A 21,761-nucleotide genomic window follows, 5' to 3' on the forward strand; every position below is an offset into this window, starting at 1 on the left:
GAACCCTCTCCAAGACAGACGTGAAGCTCACCGTTTGACCTGTTTTTACAAAATGTTAAATGGTCAGCTCGACATAGATTACAAGACCTACATCAAACCCAAACCAATTAGGAGCAGACGAGGGGGATTCGATCCAATTTGTGATCCCAGCTATAAAGACAGATGTATACAGCAATTTGTTCTTCCCCCGCACAATTAAAGCATGGAATAATCTCCACCCTACTATAGTTACCCAACCAGATGCAACTAAATTTAAAGTAGCTCTTTCTTCCCAATAACCCTTTCTGGCTTAAGTCCTCCCTTCACCACCTCCAGTTTAAATTCCATTTGGAATATTTTGGAGGACCAAGAAACCAAGAACAAAAAAAAAAGCATGAGGTCGTGGATAAACAAATACTCTTTGTGAACAGTTCTTTACTACCTCTGTTCTAGCACCTCTTACAATCTAAAACTGGCCTTGTTGAAGTATGTGATACATTATTATTGGTAGGCCAGGTGGCTTTACAAAGGATGGTGGATGGCAGGGAGAGATTGCATTTTCAGTTTTTAAAAGCAGTCAGGTTGTTACTGTTATTGGATAATATTTAGTGAAACTGTCATGAGATTATAATCACTTTCACTGATATTTAACAGGTGAATAGACAAGATTCTGAAGTAGAGCTGGAAACTTATAGACAGACTCGCCAGGGTCTAGATGAAATGTATAATGAAGTCTGGAAGCAACTGAAAGAAGAAAAACAGCTTCGAATGGTAAAGCCTGCATATCCTTGAACTGGCAAATAGATAGTGTAAGACTATTGATATTAAACTTATTTTTAAATGTGAAATTGCTTTTAATTTTGCTTTTAGAACTGGCTTGAAAAGGTGGTTTCTAAAAATGGATTTAGCACTGAATATCTTTTACATGAATATGAACATTCTTTGTATTTAGTACACAAATTCCCATCAACAAAGGAAAAGTAATGCCAGAATGCAGGTTTGAAAGGCGTTTGCATATTTTGGTTCTATCTTGGTGATCTGAAGAGGTTTGTTATTCCAGGAACTGGAGAAAGAATTGGAATTACAAGTGAGCTTGAAGCAAGAAATGGAAACGGCCATGAAGTTGCTAGAGAAGGACACTCATGAAAAGCAAGACACGCTGGCTGCTCTGCGACAACAATTGGAAGAAGTGAAGGCCATCAATTTGCAGATGTTTCACAAATTTAAGGTAAGACATGGAGGTGATGGGGCAGGTTGACAATGCACAATAGGCAAGTAACTTCTAAGAGTGTACAGTGCAGAATCCTGTGGGATACGATCGATTATCTTTCTACGTGTTTCCGATATTTAGAATATGTCAGGATAAAACGTTAAGAATACAGTTCCTGCTTATGCTGGAGCTGTGAATTATTCCTGCTGCTTATTAAAAGCTATTTTAAATTAATGACCCCTTGTTATTGATGCGACTCAAATGGAAAAAGGCTTTCCCTATTGTACCAGTCAGATCCCAGTTTCCTCCTTTGATGTTGGGAGAATATTGAATTACAGATCCCTGGAATGAAAACATGAACTAATGTTTGAGCATCAGAAATGAGCAAGGATTGAGCAGGAGAGCATTAGGTATGGGGATAATTGGTATATAATTGGCAGTGAACATGATATAGAGGGACCTGAGTGCTCTCGTGCATGTTTTGTAAAAGGCTTTATAAATAGTGGCATTGCATTTGGGCGTTTGGGGACCTTTTCAAAATCTTGAGAATTTTGGCTGATCATAAGCAATAGGTTGTAGGCTGCCGGGTCCAGAGAATTTGTTTGTCATCAGTTCATCAAAGGCTTTTTGTCAAGTGAGGGCATTTAAATTGTTTCTCTCCTCTTCCCTTCCATCTTTTTGACCTCGATTTTCAGGTGTCTTCCATGTTCAAAGTCTCTATCATTTCTTTTTATTTCATCATTGACATCCAGTCTCATTCTCTAAGGAACCAATGGTTACTGACGCACTTCATTTAAAAATAATGTACATATGGAAGCTCTTGCTATTACGATATGTGGGGGAGAGGAAGGGGGGTGAGAGAGAGAGGAGGGGAGAGAAAGGGGGGTGAGCGGAGAGAGAGAGAGTGGGGGGAGACAGAGGGGGGGAGAGAGATGAGGGAGGGAGAGAGAGAGAGACACTTAATTTTTTTTTCCTGTTGCCAACCAGGCAACCTAGGCAGCCTTTTAGGTTGCCAAATGACAGTTTAGGTGGTCATTTAAGACGGCTTGCATGACGCGTGCAATAATGTCCTCGGAGGAAGTGCGTAGTCACCAGTCGGAATAATGCTCAATGAAGCATTCACATATTTCTGCTTCAAATAAAGTCATAGTATATAGATATGATAGATAGATTTCTGGTTTGTTATCCACTAGGGGCGCCTTTTTTGGGGGGGATTCTTTAGTTTTTCTATGTGGGGGAGGGGGTAGGGTAATGTGGAAACCGCTTCCCGGTCGCTTCCTGGCGAGGATGGGACTATTCTCCGAGTTGCGTCCTCCCCCCCCCCCCTCATCGCAGCCTACCACCTGGATTGGAGCAGCCTTTCCCGCCAGGGACCGGACCAGAGCTTCAGCAGCGTTAGCACAGCTGGCTGGATTCACCGCAGAGAGGCAATGCCTACCTGGATCGCCGTTTGAGTGTTGGGGCTGCAGCATCGACATTGTGGAGCTGTGATTGCGAAGCTCCCAGCACGGGCGTCACACTCACCTATGTTGGCCTTCATAACAAGAGGATTTCAGTATAGGAGTAAAGAGGTTCTTCTGCAGTTGTATAGGGCTCTGGTGCGACCACATCTGGAGTATTGTGTACAGTTTTGGTCTCCTAATTTGAGGAAGGACATCTTTGTGATTGAGGCAGTGCAGCATAGGTTCAAGGATGGTGGGGATTGTCCATATGAGGTAAAGACTTTCAGAAAGCCTTGAAAAGACGGGAGGCTTGACTATTAGAGCACATGGTAGTGGTTGTTGACATGGATAGAAAATTGGAAACCGGAAGGGGTGGAGTGAACGGGTCTTTCCAGAATGGCAGGCAGAAACCGCAAGGCTCGGTGTTGGGGCCGCAAACCATATATAAATAGGAGCAACTGGCACGGATGACACAAAGCTAGATGGCAGTGTGAAAAATGTTGCAGGGTGACCTGGATTGAGTGAGTGGGCAGATGCGTGGCCAGTATAATAAAGATAAATGTGAGGTTATCCACTTTGGGGCCCAAAACAAGGGGGCAGATTATTATCTCAATTAGAAGGTAAAGGGCAGCGAGATAGGCGTCATTGAAAGTTGGCTTAAGGCACAGCAGGCAGTGAGATGTTAGAACATAGAAACATAGAAATTAGGTGCAGGAGTAGGCCATTTTTCGAGCAGCACCGCCATTCAGAGTTCATGGCTGATCATCCAACTCAGTTCCCGTATGGAATGATCCCCTTAGCCACAAGGGCCAGGGCAGGCCTCAACTACCCTCTGTGGCAGAGAGTTCCAAGATCACCACTGGATGGATGTTGGCCTTCAGAACAAGAGATTTCAGTTAGATAGAGCTCTAGGGGTTAGGGCTGGTGAGTCGAGTGGATATTTGGGAAGGACATCTTTGTGATTGAGGCAGTGCAGCATAGGTTCACAGGATGGTGGGATTGTCATATGAGGAAAGATTGAAAAGACTAGGGGTTTACGATCAGCCAAACATATAAATTATAAATGATCACAAGCTAGATGCAAGCGGTGTTGGCTCGAAGGGCCACAGAAATAAAGGGGACCTTTAAGACTCCTGTTTCTCCCAGAGAGTTGTGAATTTATGGAATGCCACAGAGGGCAGTTCTATTTAAGAGAGAGTAGATAGAGCTCTAGGGGTTATGGATCGAGGGATAAGAAGGCAGGCATTTTTGATAGGGGACGATCATGATAATGAATGGCGTTTCGAAAATATAGTCCTCCTGCACCTATTCATGTTTCTATGTAACTTGTATATCTTAATTATCATAGTAATTCAGTCTGGGTCAAATCACAGATCAGTAGCCATAATCCCAAATTACTTGACAGAATTTCTACTTCCTGGTTGGAGGTGGTGGAGCTTAATGTCATTGTTTTGAGAACTGACATCAACTATTTTAGTGAATTAAGAAATCAAAGTATCAACTCCAACAATACACAAATACCGAAATGCTCTATTCTTTCTCCTCAACTGACCAAATAGTGTAAATAAAAACTTTGAAATGTTTTGATGAGGTATTGGGTAGAAAATTGAAAAAAAGATAAAATGGATATTAGTGCACCATTCAGTAATGTGTTGTCTCAATTTTCTACAAGTTGATGACGTAAATGATTGCAAACTTCTTAAGGTTGATTTTAAAGTTTCATAAGTCCAACATGTGATAATTTGTTCTTTTTCATAAATTGTGTAGAACTCCGATGGGACAATGCAGCAGAAGACTGATGTGATAAACACTATTGAACATAAAACTAACCAGATGATTGTTGCCACAAAGCAAATGGAGGAAAGGTACAGTAAATATGGAACATTTTATATTAACTAGAATTTTATTTGCATTAATATTGGAGTACTTATACTTGGAAAAGTTCCTGTGATATTTCTATGTTTGTCTATGCAGAATTGTCTGACTTGTTGATTTGTTTTCCATCACGGGTTCCTGTGATATTTCTATGTTTTTCTATGCAGAACTATCTGACTTGTTGATTTGTTTTCAATAGAGAGATGTTGGTCAAAGCAGTTAATAATAGATTTGGTAACGGGTTGCTTGATTTCCTGATAGAAATTTCCTGGCAAATTGTATAATGTTTGGAAATGAAATTCTGATAAATGGAAAGTCCCAGTGCACACCGTACACATTTGCTTGAAGTAGTTAAATAATAAGAAACTAAGGAGCAATTCCTTTGTTAACTGGTAGATAACAATTTGGGGTATGACTGTTAGATGCACTCTTGTAATTTTTGCAAGCCATTAGAGATTAAACATTGATATATTTTTGATAGCTATCTCTGAAAATCTGTTTTTGCCTCGTGGTTCTGTAGAATAGTTTGATTCTTTCTTTCCGCCCCTTCCCTTGCATTTCCAGTGTCTGTTCGACTATTCACTGAGTTCTTAATTGTAGTCTTGTGAAATGTTTAACAGTGGTAGTGGGTAATATATTGAAGAAAGAATGCTGCATACTCAGTACATCCTCATAGCTGTGTTAGTGGGTGACTAGTGGCTGAAGTTGATAATGCTGAAGGAGCTATCGACTATTGCAGTACCTGAAAGTGGTAAGAGTTGTTAGTTGGTGGGAAATCAAAACAGCATTATTGCTTCGAAAAGGAGCTAAATGTTGCATTGCTAGCTAATTATTACTTTTTTTTTCTAATTCATAGCAACATAGAAACATAGAAAATAGGTGCAGGAGTAGGCCATTCGGCCCTTCGAGCCTGCACCGCCATTCAATATGATCATGGCTGATCATGATCATATTGAATGTGCAAGAAGAATGTGCAAGAAATTCGGTGCAAGAAGAATTTAATTTTTGAAAGCTTCTAACCTATGTACTTTTTGGCATTGCCTTTGTTAAAACTTAGATTGCAGCAGTCTGAAAGAGCCAGAAAGTTGGCAGAAGAAAGAAATGGAAAGATTAGACAGGAATTTGTCAATAAGATTGAGAGCCTCCAACAGCAGCTAGGTGAACTGGACAAACAACGGTAAGGAATAAGAATAGTTGATTTTTCTCTTTAACAAAAGGGAAACTGCACTAACAACTAAAACATAACCTCTGTAATGATAACAAATGGATTTTTTGCGATTGACGAATGAAATTTGAGGTGACTTTGTAGTTTTGAATGTATAATAGAAGCAACAAATGGATGAGTGGGCACTGTATCCCCATGTACTTAAAATGCTATTAAGAAAACCATTTCAATACTAAGTCATAAGAAGGGGATATAAAAGAGAACAATGCAAATTAAATCCGTTTCTCATCGTAGGAAGTGTTTGGCATTACAAAGCTTTTATGCACTTTGACCAATCCCACACTTGTCTGAAACATAATATATCCCAATGATCAATTACACTGATGTCTGTGGGTTAATTAGTGTATAATTTGCTGTTTGTCCTCTGTGTAATATAAAACTGCTTAATGATTTGCAATAGTCTTGTTTTGCTAATGTTTTTCCAGTCATTCAATGAAGGAAGGTCTGAAAGGCACAGTTTTCATTTGGGATGTACAGATCCAATTGTGTAGCTGAATTTACTAATTATTTGATTGTACAAGCTCTAAAAAGTTCCCTTTTTCTTTGTTTTTTTAATTTCTTAGTTCTCATTTGATTGTTCTAAAACACACAATTTTAGGCCTACTGCTATTCCTAGCAATACTATAAGCCTCTTCCTTATTTTCTCCTGGCAATCCAAAACAAATCACATTTCTTGGGTATGGAGGAGGGGGTGCCTTGGCAAGAAGCAAGCATGTTCTTCGGAGTGAAAGTATTTGGGCTGACACCAAAGAGGGAGGTAAAGGGAGTCCTTCTACTTTGCATTGGTCTAATGAATGGGTTTCCTATGACAATGAAAGAAAAATATATCCTTTTTGGGTGTCCAGTGGAAGAGTAATACAAAAGCTTATGTTCTTAAATCAGAGAAAATTAATTTATAGACAAAACATTAGTTCTTATGCTGGCTGAATTGTTTTTTTTCATTATTTACATGATTTAATTTCCTTTAATGATAGATTAAAAAACATTCCAGCTGTGTTTATAGGAAACAAGCTGGGTTGAAAGACCTTTTTTGTATAGCCAAAATAAAACATAGAACACTTAAAGTCAGGTAGCACGGATGAGAGTTAATATTTGGACTAATGATCTTTCATCAGAACTGAGGAGTGATAGTAAAAAATGAAGTTTTAACTTCCAGAGAAAGTGGAGCAATGGAGATGACTGGTTTGTATGGCTGTAGAAACAGAGTTTCGTTTGAGCCTCACTGAGGTTCAAATGACAATAAATATTGTATTATATTGGTTCTCCACAGTCCTCCTGATGAAAAATTCCAAAGATTCACCCCACTCGGGTAAAGTAAAGTAAATTCTTATCATTGGAATTCAAATAGCTGGGCGTTTAACTTGTGGCTTGTGCTAGACTCAACTAGGTAAACCTTTGCACCTACTCTCCGCTATCAAGACCTGTAAGGATGTTGTCTGTTTCAATGAGATCATCCCTTGTTCCTCTAAACTTGTAAACCTGAGAACAGGCTCAGTCTATTTCATCTATTTTTGTATTACAACTAACCCCCTCCCCCTATCCAAAATCATTCTAGCTTTCTTCACTGCACTCCCTGTATTGAAAGAACCATGTTCTTACTTCGAGAGACCAGAACTTTACATATTTCACCACCAGGGGGCGACGCTCGATGACTGCCTCGCCAACCGTCTGTCTTCGTCTTTTACATTCTTTGTGTTTTTAGTTTGTTGTACAATGTATGTTTTAGCTTATCTTTAGTTATTGTATTTGTGGGGGGGAGGGGGGGTGGGGGAAACTTTTTATTTCCCTGACGGAGATGCGACTTTTTCCGTGTCGTATCTCTGTCCGCGCTGCGGTCTAACATCATAGAGTTGGTGGCCTCTTGTTTGGGATTCTAGAGCTCCAAAACCGCGGAGCCTGCGGACTTTAACATCTTGGAGCAGGCGATTCCTTTGCCAAGGGTCGGCCATTGGTGCTCCAACCTGCGGTAGCTGCGAACTTTAATGTCGTGAAGCTCGTGGTCCCTGGTTAGCTGCAAGAGTTTCCACCATCCCGTTTCGACCGTCCCGTCTCCTGACGTGGGAGCCCGATCGTCGGATGCGGATGGTTTGACTCCCCCGATTGCGGGAAGGTAGGAGGAAAGAAGATAAGGCTTCATTGCTTTCCATCACAATGGGGAATATAGAGGAGCCGCTGTGGTGGATGTTTATGCCAAATTTTTATGTAGTTGTTTGTCTTGTTGCTTTTTTTTTGTATGACTGTATGGCAAATCAAATTCCTCGTATGTTGCAAAGCATACTTGGCTAATAAATTACGATTATGATTATTATGATTAAAAATACTCTCTCATTAGGGCCACATATAATTGCAATAAGGCTCCTCTTGCAATAAAAGCCAACATCCTGTCCTCCTTCCTAATTGCACATTATTTTTTTGGATTTGTGTACAAGAACTTCCAGATCCCTGTGAACATCAAGCCTTTCAATCTTTCACCATTTAAAAATAAAAATAAATGCTGCACTTTTTTTTTGTCCAACAAAGTGAATTACCATTTTCCACATTTGTATTTCATCTGTCGTGTCTATGCCCACACACCTAACTTCCCTACCCTAATAAATCATATTGGCCTTACTGTTTTGGATATATTCTTGGGACTAGAGACGGAAATTAGCTACTGATTAGCTACAATCTCGCATATTTACATGCAAATGTTAATTAATATGCACTGTCCCTATAAACAAAACATTATTATTATTATTATTCTGGAGACACAAGAGACTACAGATGCTGGAATCTTCCACAAAAAGCGGTGTTGGAGGAGCTCCGCAAGTCAGGCAGCTTTTGTGGAGAGAATGGGCAGATGATATTTCGGGTCAGGACCCTTTGTCAGATGGTTTCCTCATCTGAATCTCTAATGCAGAATGGCACTAGTGCCCGCAGCTATTCACAATCTGCTATATATAGCCTCCCAAAACAATAGTTCCAATTCTGTTTACCATCTATTAACCAGTCCTCAATTCACATCTCAATCTGTGCATTCTCACACCAGAACATGCCCCTCATTGTGGTAATCCTCATGACTTTTTAAAAATATTTTTTTTAAAATGTGATACTAAAATAGTCCATATTGTTCAAACAACCAGTAGTATGTATATATAAAATTATTAATTTTATTAGAAGCAATTGTACAAGAATAAAACATTTGGCATATAAAATTATACAATTATTGTACGGCTTAATTTTTAACCTTTTAACTTAAATTTAAAAAGAAAGAGAAACAAGAAAAGATAGAACCCCTAGACTACCAAAGTAGTGTGGCCAAAGAGTGAATAAAGATATAGGAGAGGAGAAGGGGAAAAAAAAGAAAAAAGCGGAGATATACCTGCCTTCAAGGTCTAGGCATTTTTCGGTCATTCTGGCCAATTGCCCAGACACACGGTCGAGTTCTTTCTTCAATGTTAAAGTTGTCTGAGAGATGTCGGCAGTTGCAGCCTCCAGTTCTCTGATGGCGTCGCCTTGTTTCTTTGAGGTGAGAAGGATGGGTTCCAGCTTACTACTGATATCCTCTTCGACCCTTTTAATTTCTCCTTTCAAAGAGGTGTTCACTTCCTCAATTTGAACGTAGAGTGTCAATTTTTCCACAGATTTCTGTTTTCCCAACATTGAGTTGAACTTGAAATGTTGTTTCTAAGGTTAATAGCTTTTCAGCCAGCACTTCTCTAAAGTATTTTACCATAGCCAGTCTTAGAGCTTGATCATGTTCTTGCTCTTCCATGGTAGAAATAAGTCTTTCTTCCTCAGAGTCTTGAAAAGTTTCTTCACCTTCCTCTTGTAGAATCTGCCTGCGAGTTCTGTGTCTAACCAGAGGTGGTGTAGGCAGATTCCTTTTGCGAGCCCTTCTTTTCATTTAAAATACCGGTATTCATTCGGTATTGCGTCGATTTCTGATGTCTTCACTTACGCGACGTCGGGCATCTGCCCATAAGTGTTTTTCCTTCCGTCCCTTTTTATTTTCCAGGTATTTTAACGTGTTTTTCGGAGCGGAGCTAAATGGAGCGCCTTTTACTACTCCATGGCGCCACCGGAAGTCATCGCATATCGTTATATTTTAAGTCTTAGTTTATAAATTAAAGTAACTCAAGTACTTTTTTAAAATGCTCTGGACTTTTTCTTGCAAGAAGTTTGTTCATTTACACCCATTGAATATTTTGGCTTGGGATCAAATTTTACATAACTTTTCTAAACTGATGTTATCTTGGATTATTGTGTGTCAGACGAAACCAAGGTAAGCATCCTCCCAACAATGCATTCAACCTTCAGCACTATATGGAGCATCTCATTTGATTTCAAGCATTATTTCTGAGTACATGCCTCATAATGAGTATCAATGTTTCTATCGATGAATCGCTTGTGTTTAAGTTTGGTATCCGATTGGCTGTTTTCTGATTAATGTGAAGTTATAAATTGTGGACTATCAACATCTTGTACTTTTAAAAATTGCAAGGGAGCTCAACATTCTTGTGTATTTTGTTTTTAAAACAAGATCTATTTTGGATTCTGAACTAAAAGCTGAGAAGGAACAGAGGCAAAGTCTTCAGCTGCAACTGCAACAAGAGGGAGATGCAACATCCCAATTAAAAACTCAACTCCAGCAAAGATCAGGTCTAGAAAAGGTAAATGTTCAATTTCCTGTTTTAAGATGGCAATTAATAATAGTTTTGGAAAATACAGTTTATAGTAAAAATCAAAACTGCACAAAACATTGAAGACTAAAAAACTGGGCCATACATCTCTGAAATGTGCCTTTCAGAGCCTCAAACCCCCATGTGCAGTAATACTTAGCCTAATTATTTGTGCTTAATTGGAAGGAAGTGGAATGTTTATTAGTTGTTTGATTGAATTGTTTTAGCTAATTGTCATAATTCAGCAATTGTATATCTGGATCTAAAGTTGAAACATAAAAAAAATAGAAAATAGGTGCAGTGGTAGGCCATTCGGCCCTTTGAGCCAGTACCGCCATTCAATAGGATCATGGCTGATCGTCCAAAATCAGTACCCTGTTCTGGCTTTTTCCCCATATCGCTAGAGCTAAATCTAACTCTTTCTTGAAAAATTCAGTGAATTGGCTTCCATTGCCTTCTGTGGCAGAGAATTCCACAGATTCACAACTCTCTGGGTGAAAAAGTTTGTCCTCGTCTCAGTCCTAAATGGCCTACCCCTTTATTCTTAAACTGTGACCCCTGGCTCTGGACTCTCCCAACATCGAGACCATTTTTCCTGCATCTACCCTGTCCAAACCTCTTAAGAATTTTATGTGTTTCTGTAAGATATGGTGTACATATTTAATGGAAAATGGTATACATATTTAATACACACACACACGGACTCACGAATGAAGGATGACTGATAATAACATTAGAACATAGAACAATACAGCACGGGAATGGGGCCCTTCAGCCCACAGTGTTTGTGCTAAATATGATGCCAAGTTAAACTAATCTCATCTACCTCTACATGATCCTTATTCCTCTATTCCTTGCACTTCCATGTTTAAATCCAAAAGACTCTAAAACGCCACTATCGTTATTGGCTCCACCACCACCCCTGGCATGGCTTACCGGGCCCCCACCACTCTCTGCGAGGTTTTCTAATTACAAAGATATATGAGGTGCAAGTTAGACTATCCGTTTTCTCCAGAGATGCTGCCTGACCCGCTGAGTTAATGCAACACTTTGTGTCTATTTTCGGTATATACTGACATCTGCAGTTCCTTTCTACTGATAAATGAGGTGCATTTGTACAAGTAGAATTGTACCCACTATTGAATTTGTAACAGGAAATGCAAAGATTACAGGATGAAAAAAGAGAACTGCAAAAGATCTGTGAAGAACAAGAACAGGCCTTGCAAGAAATGGGACTTCATCTCAGTCAGTAAGTCATTATTCTTGTTTTCAATGTTAATTTACAATAAATACAGAACAGAAAATGCCACAGGTAGTTAAGTTCAGTTCAGAGGTACCTCACTGAAACAGGCTCTTTGGCCACCGAGGCCACGCTGACCATCAACCACCCATTTACACAAGTTCTATGTTAGCCCACTTAGAACACCCACTGCCTACACACTAGGGGTAATTTACAGAGCCCATTTAACCTGGAGGAAATGCACACAGCCATAGGGAGTACGAGCAAAAGCCACACGGTCCGGATCGAACCCGGTTTTCTGGCACTGTGAGCAGCAGCTCTATACCACTTAATTTTGCAAATATTTTGCAATTCATGTCTAAGGAGAACATAAGAACTTAAATAGGAGCAGTAAAAAGCTCCATACAACCTTTTGAGATTTCTCCACCATTAATAGAGCATTTGTCGGCACTGGGTCTGTACTCGCAGGAGTTTAGAAAAATGAGAGGGGACTTCATTGAAACACACAGAATAGTGAAAGGCGTGGCAGGGCTCTCACTTAACATTTTTTCCCTGTTGCCAGCCGGGCAACCTAGTCAGCTTTTTAGGTTGCCAAATGACAGTTTAGGTGGTCATTTAAGACGGCTTGCATGACATGTGCAATAAATGTGCTCGGACGAAGTGCGTAGTTACCAGTCAGAATTATGGGGGGGGGGAGAGGTAGTGATGTGGGGAGTAACGAGTCAGCGCTCCTCGGACATCACCCCACTGCCTTAGCCGTCCCTGTCCACCGCCAAGTGCTGCCACCAAAGGGGGAGGCAGTTGGGATCTCCTTGCCACCACCTCCCCTCCTCCGCCAGCCAACAGGAAGGGGCGGGGCTGAGCGGTGCAGGTGATATAAGATCTTTGCTTCAGACGCCAGAAGGGGCCTCCTCCTCCTCCTCCCTCCCACCCTCCCTTCCTCCTGGCCTCGGCGTGCGGGGGGTCTGTTTTGAAAGCGTTTATCGCTGTTGGCGGAGTGGCAAGCAGCGGCCGCTATCGAAGTGCGGGATGTGGTGTAGCCGCTGTCGCGACCTCTGCTGCTGCTGTGCGAGGCCCGTCATTCGCTCCGACCCTCCGTCACCCCGCACCTACAGTCGCCGCCGACACGAAAAATGTCACGTTCCTTTTCTCCAGAGATGCTGCCTGACCCGCTGAGTTACTCCAGTTTTTTTGATATATCTTTGGTATAAACCAGTATCTGCAGTGCCAAGCCTGGCAAAATGACACGGCATTTAGGTTGCCCGGCAGCATTTTAGGTGGCCATTGGCACCTGGGCAACCACTAATTTCGAATCCTGCTTGGATAGTCACCGTCGACAAACTCATCCGGGTGTACCCCAACCAGAAGCCGTGGATGTCAAAAGAGGTCGAAACTCTCCTCGAGGACCGCAACACGGCCTTCAGGTCTGGCAACAGAGCCCTGTACAGCGCTGCTAGAGCCAACCTGAAGAAAGGCATCAGGGATGCCAAAGCGGCCCACAAGAGGAAGATAGAGGACCACTTTAACAACAACGATCCACGGCGGGTGTGGCAGGGCATCCAGCACATCACCAACTACAAGCCCAGCAACAGCACGACGGCCGACGGCGACGCCTCACTGGCAGAGGAACTGAACTGCTTCTTTGCTCGCTTCGAGACAGAACCAGAAGAGTTCGTCACCATTCTCCCACCAGCCCCTAACAACAACAACTACACCCTCACTGTGCAGGAGCATGAAGTGAGGCGGGTGCTCAGGGCGGTGAACCCGAGGAAGGCTGCCAGCCCGGATGGCGTGACAGGAAGGGTTCTGAAGGAATGTGCAGACCAGCTCCCCGAGGTCTTCTCGAAAATCTTCAACCTGTCCCTGTCCAAATCCATCATCCCACCGTGCCTGAAGTCTGCCACAATCATCCCACTACCAAAAAAGCCTGTTATCAGCGGCCTTAACGACTACCGACCGGTCGCTCTCACACCAGTCATCATGAAGTGTTTCGAGAGGCTGGTCCAGCAGCACATCAAAGCCAGCCTCCCGCCCACCTTCGATCCACACCAGTTTGCCTACAGAGCAAATAGGTCCACTGAGGATGCTATCGCCACTGCTCTTCACACTGCACTGACCCACCTCGAACACCAGGGGTACCAATATAGTTATATGGATGGGAAGGGAATGGAGGGTTATGGTCTGAGCACAGGTATATGGGACTAGGGGAGATTATGTGTTTGGCACAGACTAGAAGGGTCGAGATGGCCTGTTTCCGTGCTGTAATTGTTATATGGTTAGATGGTTATATGGAGCTATGTGAGGATGCTTTTCATTGACTTTAGCTCTGCCTTCAATACCATCATCCCCAGCAGACTGGTCACCAAACTCATGGATTTAGGACTCTCCCAACCCATCTGCCTCTGGATCAAGGACTTTCTGTCTAACCGCCCCCAGACCGTCAGACTGGGCCATCACCTCTCCACCCCCATCACACTCAGCACCGGCTCCCCACAGGGCTGTGTGTTGAGCCCCCTCCTCTACGCCCTCTACACCCACGATTGTGCCCCCGCCCACTCCACCAACACCATCGTCAAGTTTGCGGACGACACAACTGTGGTTGGACGTTTCTCAGCAGGAGATGAGACAGCCTACAGGGAGGAAGTCCAAAGACTGGCAGCGTGGTGTTCAGACAACAACCTCATCCTAAACACCACAAAAACAAAGAAAATTATCACAGACTTCCGTAAGAACAGTGCAGCCCCCAAACCCCTATTCATCAATGGGGACTGTGTGGAAAGGGTCTCAGACTTCAGATTCCTGGGCACACAAATTACGGAGGATCTCTCCTGGACTACAAACACCACCACAGCAGTCAAGAGGGCCCAGCAGCGACTCTACTTTCTGAGGATTCTCAGGAAAAACAACCTGGAGGAGAAGCTGCTGGTGTCCTTCTACCGCTGCTCCATTGACAGTGTGCTGGCGTACTGTATAACCACATGGTATGCCAGCTGCTCTGCAGCGGACAGGAGAGCCCTTCAAAGGGTCATCAACACCGCACAAAAAATCACTGGCTGCCCACTGCCCTCCCTGAAGGACATATTCAGCTCTCGCTGCCTTGGCAGGGCAGCCAACATCCTGAAGGACCCTTCCCACCCTGGACACAACCTGTTCCACCTGCTGCCCTCTGGCAGACGGTACAGGTTTTTCAAAACTCGGACAAACAGACTCAGAGACAGCTTCTACCCCATAGCCATACGTGAACTTAACAATGCAAAATAAGAAATAACACTCACATTCAACTGAATGGTTCTACCTCAGTTGCTATTGTTATTTATCTGTACATTTTTTTTATATGTATATATTTTTACCTTTTCTTATATATTTAAAATTGCTCTTGTGAATCGCACCGTGGGATTGACTTTTAAATTTTGTTGTACCGTGTGCAATGACAATAAAGAGATTCATTCATTCATTCATAGAGTGGATGTGGACAGGATGCTTCCATGAGTGGGAGAATCCAGGACTAGTGGTCATAGCCTCAGAATTAAAGGACGTTCTTTTAGGAAGGAGGTGAGGAGAAATTTCTTTAGTCAGAGGGTGGTTAATCGGTGGAATTCTTTGCCATAGAAGACTCAGTGGATATTTTTAAGGCATAGATAGATTCTTGATTTGTACAGGCATTATGGGGAGAAGGCAGGAGAAGGGTTAGGAGGGAGAGATAGATCAGCCATGATTGAATGGCAGAGTAGACTAGATTGGGCCGAATGCCATAATTCTTCTCCTATTCCTTATAACCTTAATATCAATAGAAAATAGAAAATAGACAATAGGTGCAGGAGTAGGCCATTTGGCCCTTCGAGCCAGCACTGCCATTCAACGTGATCATGGCTGATCATCCCCAATCAGTACCCCGTTCCTGCCTTCTCCCCATATCCCCTGACCGCTATTTTTAAGAGCCCTATCTAGCTCTCTCTTGAAAGCATCCAGAGAACCTGCACCGCCCTCTGAGGCAGAAAATTCCACAGACTCACCACTCTCTGTGAGAAAAAGTGTTTCCTCGTCGCCGTTCTAAATGGCTTACTTCTTATTCTTAAACTGTGGCCCCTGGTTCTGGACTCCCCCAACATCGGGAACATGGTTCGTGCCTCTAGCGTGTTCAAGGCCTTAACAATCTTATATGTTTCAATGAGATTCCCTCTCATCCTTCTAAACTCTAGAGTGTACAAGCCCAACTGCTCCATTCTCTCAGCATATGACAGTCCCGCCATCCCGGGAATTAACCTTGTAAATCTACGTTGCACTCCCTCAATAGCAAGAATGTCCTTCCTCAAATTAGGGGACCAAAACTGCACACAATACTCCAAGTGTGGTCTCACTGGGGCTCTGTACAACTGCAGAAGGACCTCTTTGCTCCTATATTCGATTCTTCTTTTTATTAAGGCAAACATGACATTCGCTTTCTTCACTGCCTGTTGTACCTGCATGCTTACTTTCAGAGACTGATGTACAAGGACCCCCAGATCCCGTTGTACATCCCCTTTTCCCAACTTGACACCATTTAGATAGTAATCTGCCTTCCTGTTTTTGCTACCAAAATGGATAACCTCACATTTATCTGCATTAAACTTCATCTGCCATGCATCTGCCCACTCCCCCAACCTGTCCAAGTCACCCTGCATTCTCATAGCATCCTCCTCACAGTTCACACTGCCACCCAGCTTTGTGTCATCTGCAAATTTGCTAATGTTACTTTGAATCCCTTCATCCAAATCATTGATGTATATTGTAAATAGCTGCGGTCCCAGCACCGAGCCTTGTGGTACCCCACTAGTCACTGCCTGTCATTCTGAAAGGGACCCGTTAATCCCTACTCTTTGTTTCCTGTCTGCCAACCACTTCTCTATCCATGTCAGCACTCTACCCCCAATACCATGTGCCCTAATTTTGCCCACAAATCTCCTATGTGGGACCTTATCAAATGCTTTCTGAAAGTCCAGGTACACTACATCCACTGGCTCTCCCTTGTCCATTTTCCTAGTTACATCTTCAAAAAATTCCAGAAGATTAGTCAAGCATGATTTGTAAATCCATGCTGACTCAGACCGATCCTGTTACTGCTATACAAATATGCGGCTATCTCATCTTTTATAATTGACTCCAGCATCTTTCCCACCACCGATGTCAAGTTAACTGGTCTATAATTCCCCGTTTTCTCGCTCCCACCTTTCTTAAAAAGTGGGATAACATTAGCTACCTTCCAATCCACAGAAACTGATGCTGAGTCTATAGAACATTGGAAAATTATCACCAATGCATCCACAATTTCTAGAGCCACTTTCTTAAGTACCATAGGATGCAGACCATCAGGCCCTGGGGATTTATCAGCCTTCAGTCCCATCAGTCTATCCAACACCATTTCCTGCCTAATGTGGATTTCCTTCAGTTCCTCTGTCACACCAGATCCTCTGGCCACTACTATATCAGGAAGTTTATTTTTGTCCTCCTTAGTGAAGACAGATCCAAAGTACCTGTTCAACTCATCTGCCATTTCCTTGTTCCCCATAATAAATTCACCTTTCCTTGTTCCCCATAATAAATTCACCTTTCCTGATAATAAATATCATGGCCAACATCTCAATACTGAACCCAATTTCACTACTGGACCCAAATCCCTTGATTCCTTTAATATCCAGAAATCTGTCAGTCTATTTTGAATGAACATAACTAAGAATCCGCAGCTATCCGGGGTTGACAATTCCGAAGGTTCACCACTCCTTCAAAGGTGGAATTTCTCCGTATTGCATGCTAAAACAGATTATTTCTTGTTCGCAAACCATGCCCCTAATTCCATACTTCTCAGTCAGGAGGAACATGTAGCATGTTAAGTCCTTAAATCATTTATTTTTCCTTTTGAGTTCTCAGTTTCTTCTAAATTAGGTTTAGGTTTATTATTGTCACATGTACTGAGGTACAGTGAAAAGCTTGTATGCTATCCAATGGATCAGATATACCATACGTAAACACAGTCAAGCCAAATTCGAGTACAATAGACAGAGCAAAGGGGAAGAGGTCCACAATGGTGCAGAGGTGAATCGGACAATACCCTGACATGGTAATACCGTTTAGAAGCCTGATGAGGGGAAGAAGCAGCTCATGAGCCTGATGTGTACTAATGCTGGATGGGAGTAGGTAAAAGATGGAATGACCTGCGTGGGACAAATCTTTATGGTGACCGCTTTTCCGATGAGCGCGATGGTAGATGGAGTCAATGGTGGAAAGTCTGGTCTCTGTGATGGACTGGGCTACATCTGCAGCTCTGCAATTTTTTGCAATCTCGGGCAGAGCTATTCCCAAACCATGCAACTCGACAGTATGATTTCTATGGACCATCCGAGGAAATTTATGAGTCATTGGAGACATGCCACATTTCCTCCGTCTGCTCAGGAAGTAAAGGCATTGGTGCGCTCTCTTGGCTATCGCATCTATGTAACAAAATTAACACAAAAGCAGGGCTCGAAATTAACAGTTGCCCGGGTGCCAATGGTGACCTAAAGTCTCGCCGGGCAACCTAAAAGCCAAGCCATGGCTTGGCAAGCACCTGGGACACTATCGTTCAACTCTGAGCAGACCCCCCTCTCTATCTCTTTCTGTCATTCCCCGTTTCCACCCGCCATCCGTATCCGTGTCCGGTTCTCCGCTCTCTGCCGCTCCTCATCCGCCGGCACGGCCGGCCACCTTGCACATGCACACTGCCACGGTCTGCACATGCGCACAACCACGGCCAGCACATCATCGGCCATAGACAAAAGTGCTGGAGAAACTCAGTGAGTTCGGGTCGAGACCCTTCTTCAGACCTTGGTGCCCCATATCCCTTGTTTCCATTAAATACAAAAAATTATCAATCTTGTCTTGAATGTGCTGAGTAACTAAGCCTTTCCACTGGATAAAGAATCTTTTTTCATTTTAATTGTGAATTGTCAATACATGGAAATTGACACCTGATTCTTATTACCAGCTGGGGCAATGCCGTCCAATGCCACCCTCACAAGAAATGAGTGTGCTTTAGGAGATGAACTCCCACGTCTTCTTAATACTCTCCTCGGAAGGCAATCCTAAACCCCATTCCAGGCATTAATCTGATAAACTGTTACTACACCCGATATCACAAATATCAAGTACCCGATATTCTAGCTTACTAGAGGTCTGTATAATTTTCAGCAAGATTTCTTCATTCTTGCATTCCATTTGCCTTCCTAATTACATGCTGTCAACCCAATCTATCTTTCAGTGTGGAAGACCATCTTGATCCTTTGAATACAAACAGCTTTCAACCTTCAGGACACAGTGCTGAAGTTACTCAGCAGGTCAGGCATCATCGGCCGCCCTGCACATGCGCACTGCCACGGCAACTGGTCGGCGCCGGGCACATTCTCCCTCCTTTTGCATTGTGGGAGATCTGGCCGCCATTTCTGTCCGGTCGCTGCCTCGCCGCGACCGCTGAAACCCAACGCAGAATCACTCCCTGGAGCTGGAGTAACTCCCTGGAGTAATTCTTGCTTCTTGGTTTCCTGGTCCTCCAAAAATATTCCAAATGGAATATAAACTGGAGTGGACTCTCCATCACCAAACTTTGAAAAATAACAGCCTATTGCACTTTATCTGTTTATTTATTGTGTATATTTCTGGTCTATGGTAAATAGACACACTGAACTTTTATCTTCTGTTCTGTATTATGTTTACATATTCTGTTGTGCTGCAGCAAGCATGAATTTCATTGTCCTATTTGGGACACATGACAATAAAACTCTCTTGACTCTTGACTTAAACAAAAAATGGTTCTTGGGGAAAAAAGAGCTACCTTAAATTTAGTTGCGTCTGGTTGGGTAACTACGGTAGGGTGAATACTATTCCATGATTTAATTGTGCGGGGGGACTCCATGGAGCAGCCAGCATCTCTGGATAGAAGAAATTGGGTGACATTTTGGATAGAGACCCTACTTTAGATTTCCTCTGGTTTTAGTGTTTTTAGTTTAATTTAATGATACAGTATGGAAACAGACCCTTCAGCCCACGGAGTCCACACCGACCACCGATCACCCGTATACTAGTTCTATACCACACATTAGCGACGTAAGTCAAGAATCAAGAGTGTTTTATTCTCTCACGTCTCAGTTAGAACAATGAAATCCTTACTTGCAGCAGCACAACAGAATATATAAACATAGTACTCTGTAAACAATGTTATAAATGAGAAAACAAAGTGTATATTTATATATGAATATATAACTATATATTTTTTATATATATATATATACCCACACACAATTTCCCTCCTGGGATTAATAAAGTTATATTGTATAGTAACGTGTGTGTAGAAAGGAACTGCAGATGCTGGTTTAAACTGAAGATAGACACAAAAAGCTGGAGCAACTCAACAGGTCAGACGGAATCTCTGGACAAAACGAAAATATTACGTTTTGGGTTGGGTCTGAAAAAGGTTCCTGCGCACCTTCGGAATGTGGAAGGAAACAAGAGCACCCGGAGAAAACCCATGCGATCCAAGGGAAAAGGAGCAAACTCCATACAGACAGCACCCATATTCAGGATCAATTCCGGGTCTCAGGCACTTTTAGGCAACAACTTTATGCCCAATGTACTGCCCCATAGTGTTGAACTGAATTAAAGCACACAGTAGCTGTAAAGGGGGACCTAGCATCACTTAAGAGATTTAGTCTGAAAATGGATAGTTTTTTTTTAGTAACCAAAGTTATCAACGTATTATTTTTTGTGTGTTGGAAAACAAAATATAGTGGCACAGCTGGTGGACTTGCTGCCTCACACGCCAGAGATCTGTGTTCGATCCTGTCCTCGGCACTGTCTGTGTTGAATTTGCACATTCTTCCTGCAAGCGAAATATGAGGTGCTGCTCCTCCAATTTACGGCGGGCCTCACTCTGGCCATGGAAGAGGCCCAGGACAGACAGGTCGGATTCGGAATGGGAGGGGGAGTTGAAGTGCTGAGCCACCGGGAGATCAGGTTGGTTATTGCGAACTGAATGGAGGTGTTTTGCGAAGCGATCACCAAACCTGCGTTGGTCTCACCGAGGTTGATTATACGCTGAACAATCCAACCACATTTTTGTTTAGAAGTGAAAAGAAATAATAGAAATTGCATTCATTGCAACGTGGAAAAGGAGTCGAGATACTGTATTATAATTTTGCTGCATGTCATTGTGGTATATATCATGTCTTGATTGGTGAATATGCTTAGTTTGTGACTTTTTGAAGCAGAATGTGTGAATGCTTCATTGAGCATAATTCCGACTGGTAACCATGCACTTCGTCCGAGCACATTATCGCACACGTCATGCAAGCCGTCTTAAATGACCACCTAATCTGTCATTTGGCAACCTAAAAAGCCGCCTAGGTTGCCTGGCTGGCAACAATTCAATTCAACTTTAATGTCATCACACAAATACAAGTATGAGTACAACGAAATGCAGTTTTGCGTCAGTTCGTAGTACAGGTGCACAACCTTTTATCCGGTGTTCCAGAAACCGAAAAGCTCCGAAAACCGGCCATTTTTTCCAGATGTCGTCTGCGCACCAAAGCTCGCGTTTGGCGCCAAACCCGACCCAAAACGACCCACGGTCAACCCAGGTCTGTACTACTGTAGCGGTTGCCTCCTCCCTGGAGACCGGGAGACGCTTAAACATCTGTAAATCATTGCTTAAATGTTAGTCAGTTAGTTTGGAGGGCTTTTATGTGAAGGGGGGTGAAGGGGTAAACTTTAATTCTTATCCCCTACCTGGTCGGAGAGGCGGGGAGCGGTCAATGCCTTACCGGGTCGCCGTGCAGTAAGCTCCGCAGCGCTGTGGCCGGAGGGGCCAAACAGTCCATGGTTGTAGGTCCGAGGGGCAACTCTTGATGATCTTCCAAATCCCGGCCCGCGGCCGGACGCCCCAGCTCCGCGAATGTCAGTCGGCGGCATCGCAGCGCTGGCCAGGGGGTGCGGGCAATGCCTTACCGGGTCGCCGTGCGGCAAGCTCCGGAGCGCTGTGGCCGCCGACACACAACATCGCGGAGCGTCGCTGGATTTGGAGCCGCGCAGCCTGGGTAGAGTTGCCGGGGTCGGAGCTCCAACCGGC

The 21,761-nt window shown here is 43.1% G+C and overlaps 2 protein-coding genes across 5 annotated transcripts in view; one reads left to right on the plus strand and one right to left on the minus strand.

The window, feature by feature from the left end:
- The window catches only part of pfdn1 (prefoldin subunit 1), a 374,815-nt gene that overhangs the window by 122,770 nt on the left and 230,284 nt on the right, over positions 1–21,761 (minus strand). For 2 of the 4 annotated variants that reach the window (XR_008724260.1, XM_055643127.1), the window contains exon 1: positions 5,863–5,880. The exons of 1 other annotated variant lie outside the window; for it this stretch is intronic. Coding sequence is in view for 1 of the 3 variants with exons in the window: in XM_055643127.1 (XP_055499102.1) it covers positions 5,863–5,868 (6 nt within the window). In the remaining 2 variants the exon portion in view is untranslated. Of the gene's footprint in view, positions 1–5,862; positions 5,881–21,761 lie in introns of those variants that run through there. One more of the 4 variants, XM_055643123.1, reaches the window with a different exon arrangement.
- rufy1 (RUN and FYVE domain containing 1) overlaps positions 1–21,761 on the plus strand; it is a 43,707-nt gene that overhangs the window by 16,357 nt on the left and 5,589 nt on the right. The window contains exons 10-15 of the mRNA XM_055643117.1: positions 634–750; positions 1,040–1,207; positions 4,399–4,496; positions 5,564–5,683; positions 10,254–10,383; positions 11,547–11,641. Of these exons, the coding sequence (XP_055499092.1) occupies positions 634–750; positions 1,040–1,207; positions 4,399–4,496; positions 5,564–5,683; positions 10,254–10,383; positions 11,547–11,641 (728 nt within the window). The remainder of the gene's footprint in view (positions 1–633; positions 751–1,039; positions 1,208–4,398; positions 4,497–5,563; positions 5,684–10,253; positions 10,384–11,546; positions 11,642–21,761) is intronic.

The sequence above is a fragment of the Leucoraja erinacea genome, chromosome 11 (assembly GCF_028641065.1).
Source record: "Leucoraja erinacea ecotype New England chromosome 11, Leri_hhj_1, whole genome shotgun sequence".
Classification (NCBI taxonomy): domain Eukaryota; kingdom Metazoa; phylum Chordata; class Chondrichthyes; order Rajiformes; family Rajidae; genus Leucoraja; species Leucoraja erinaceus.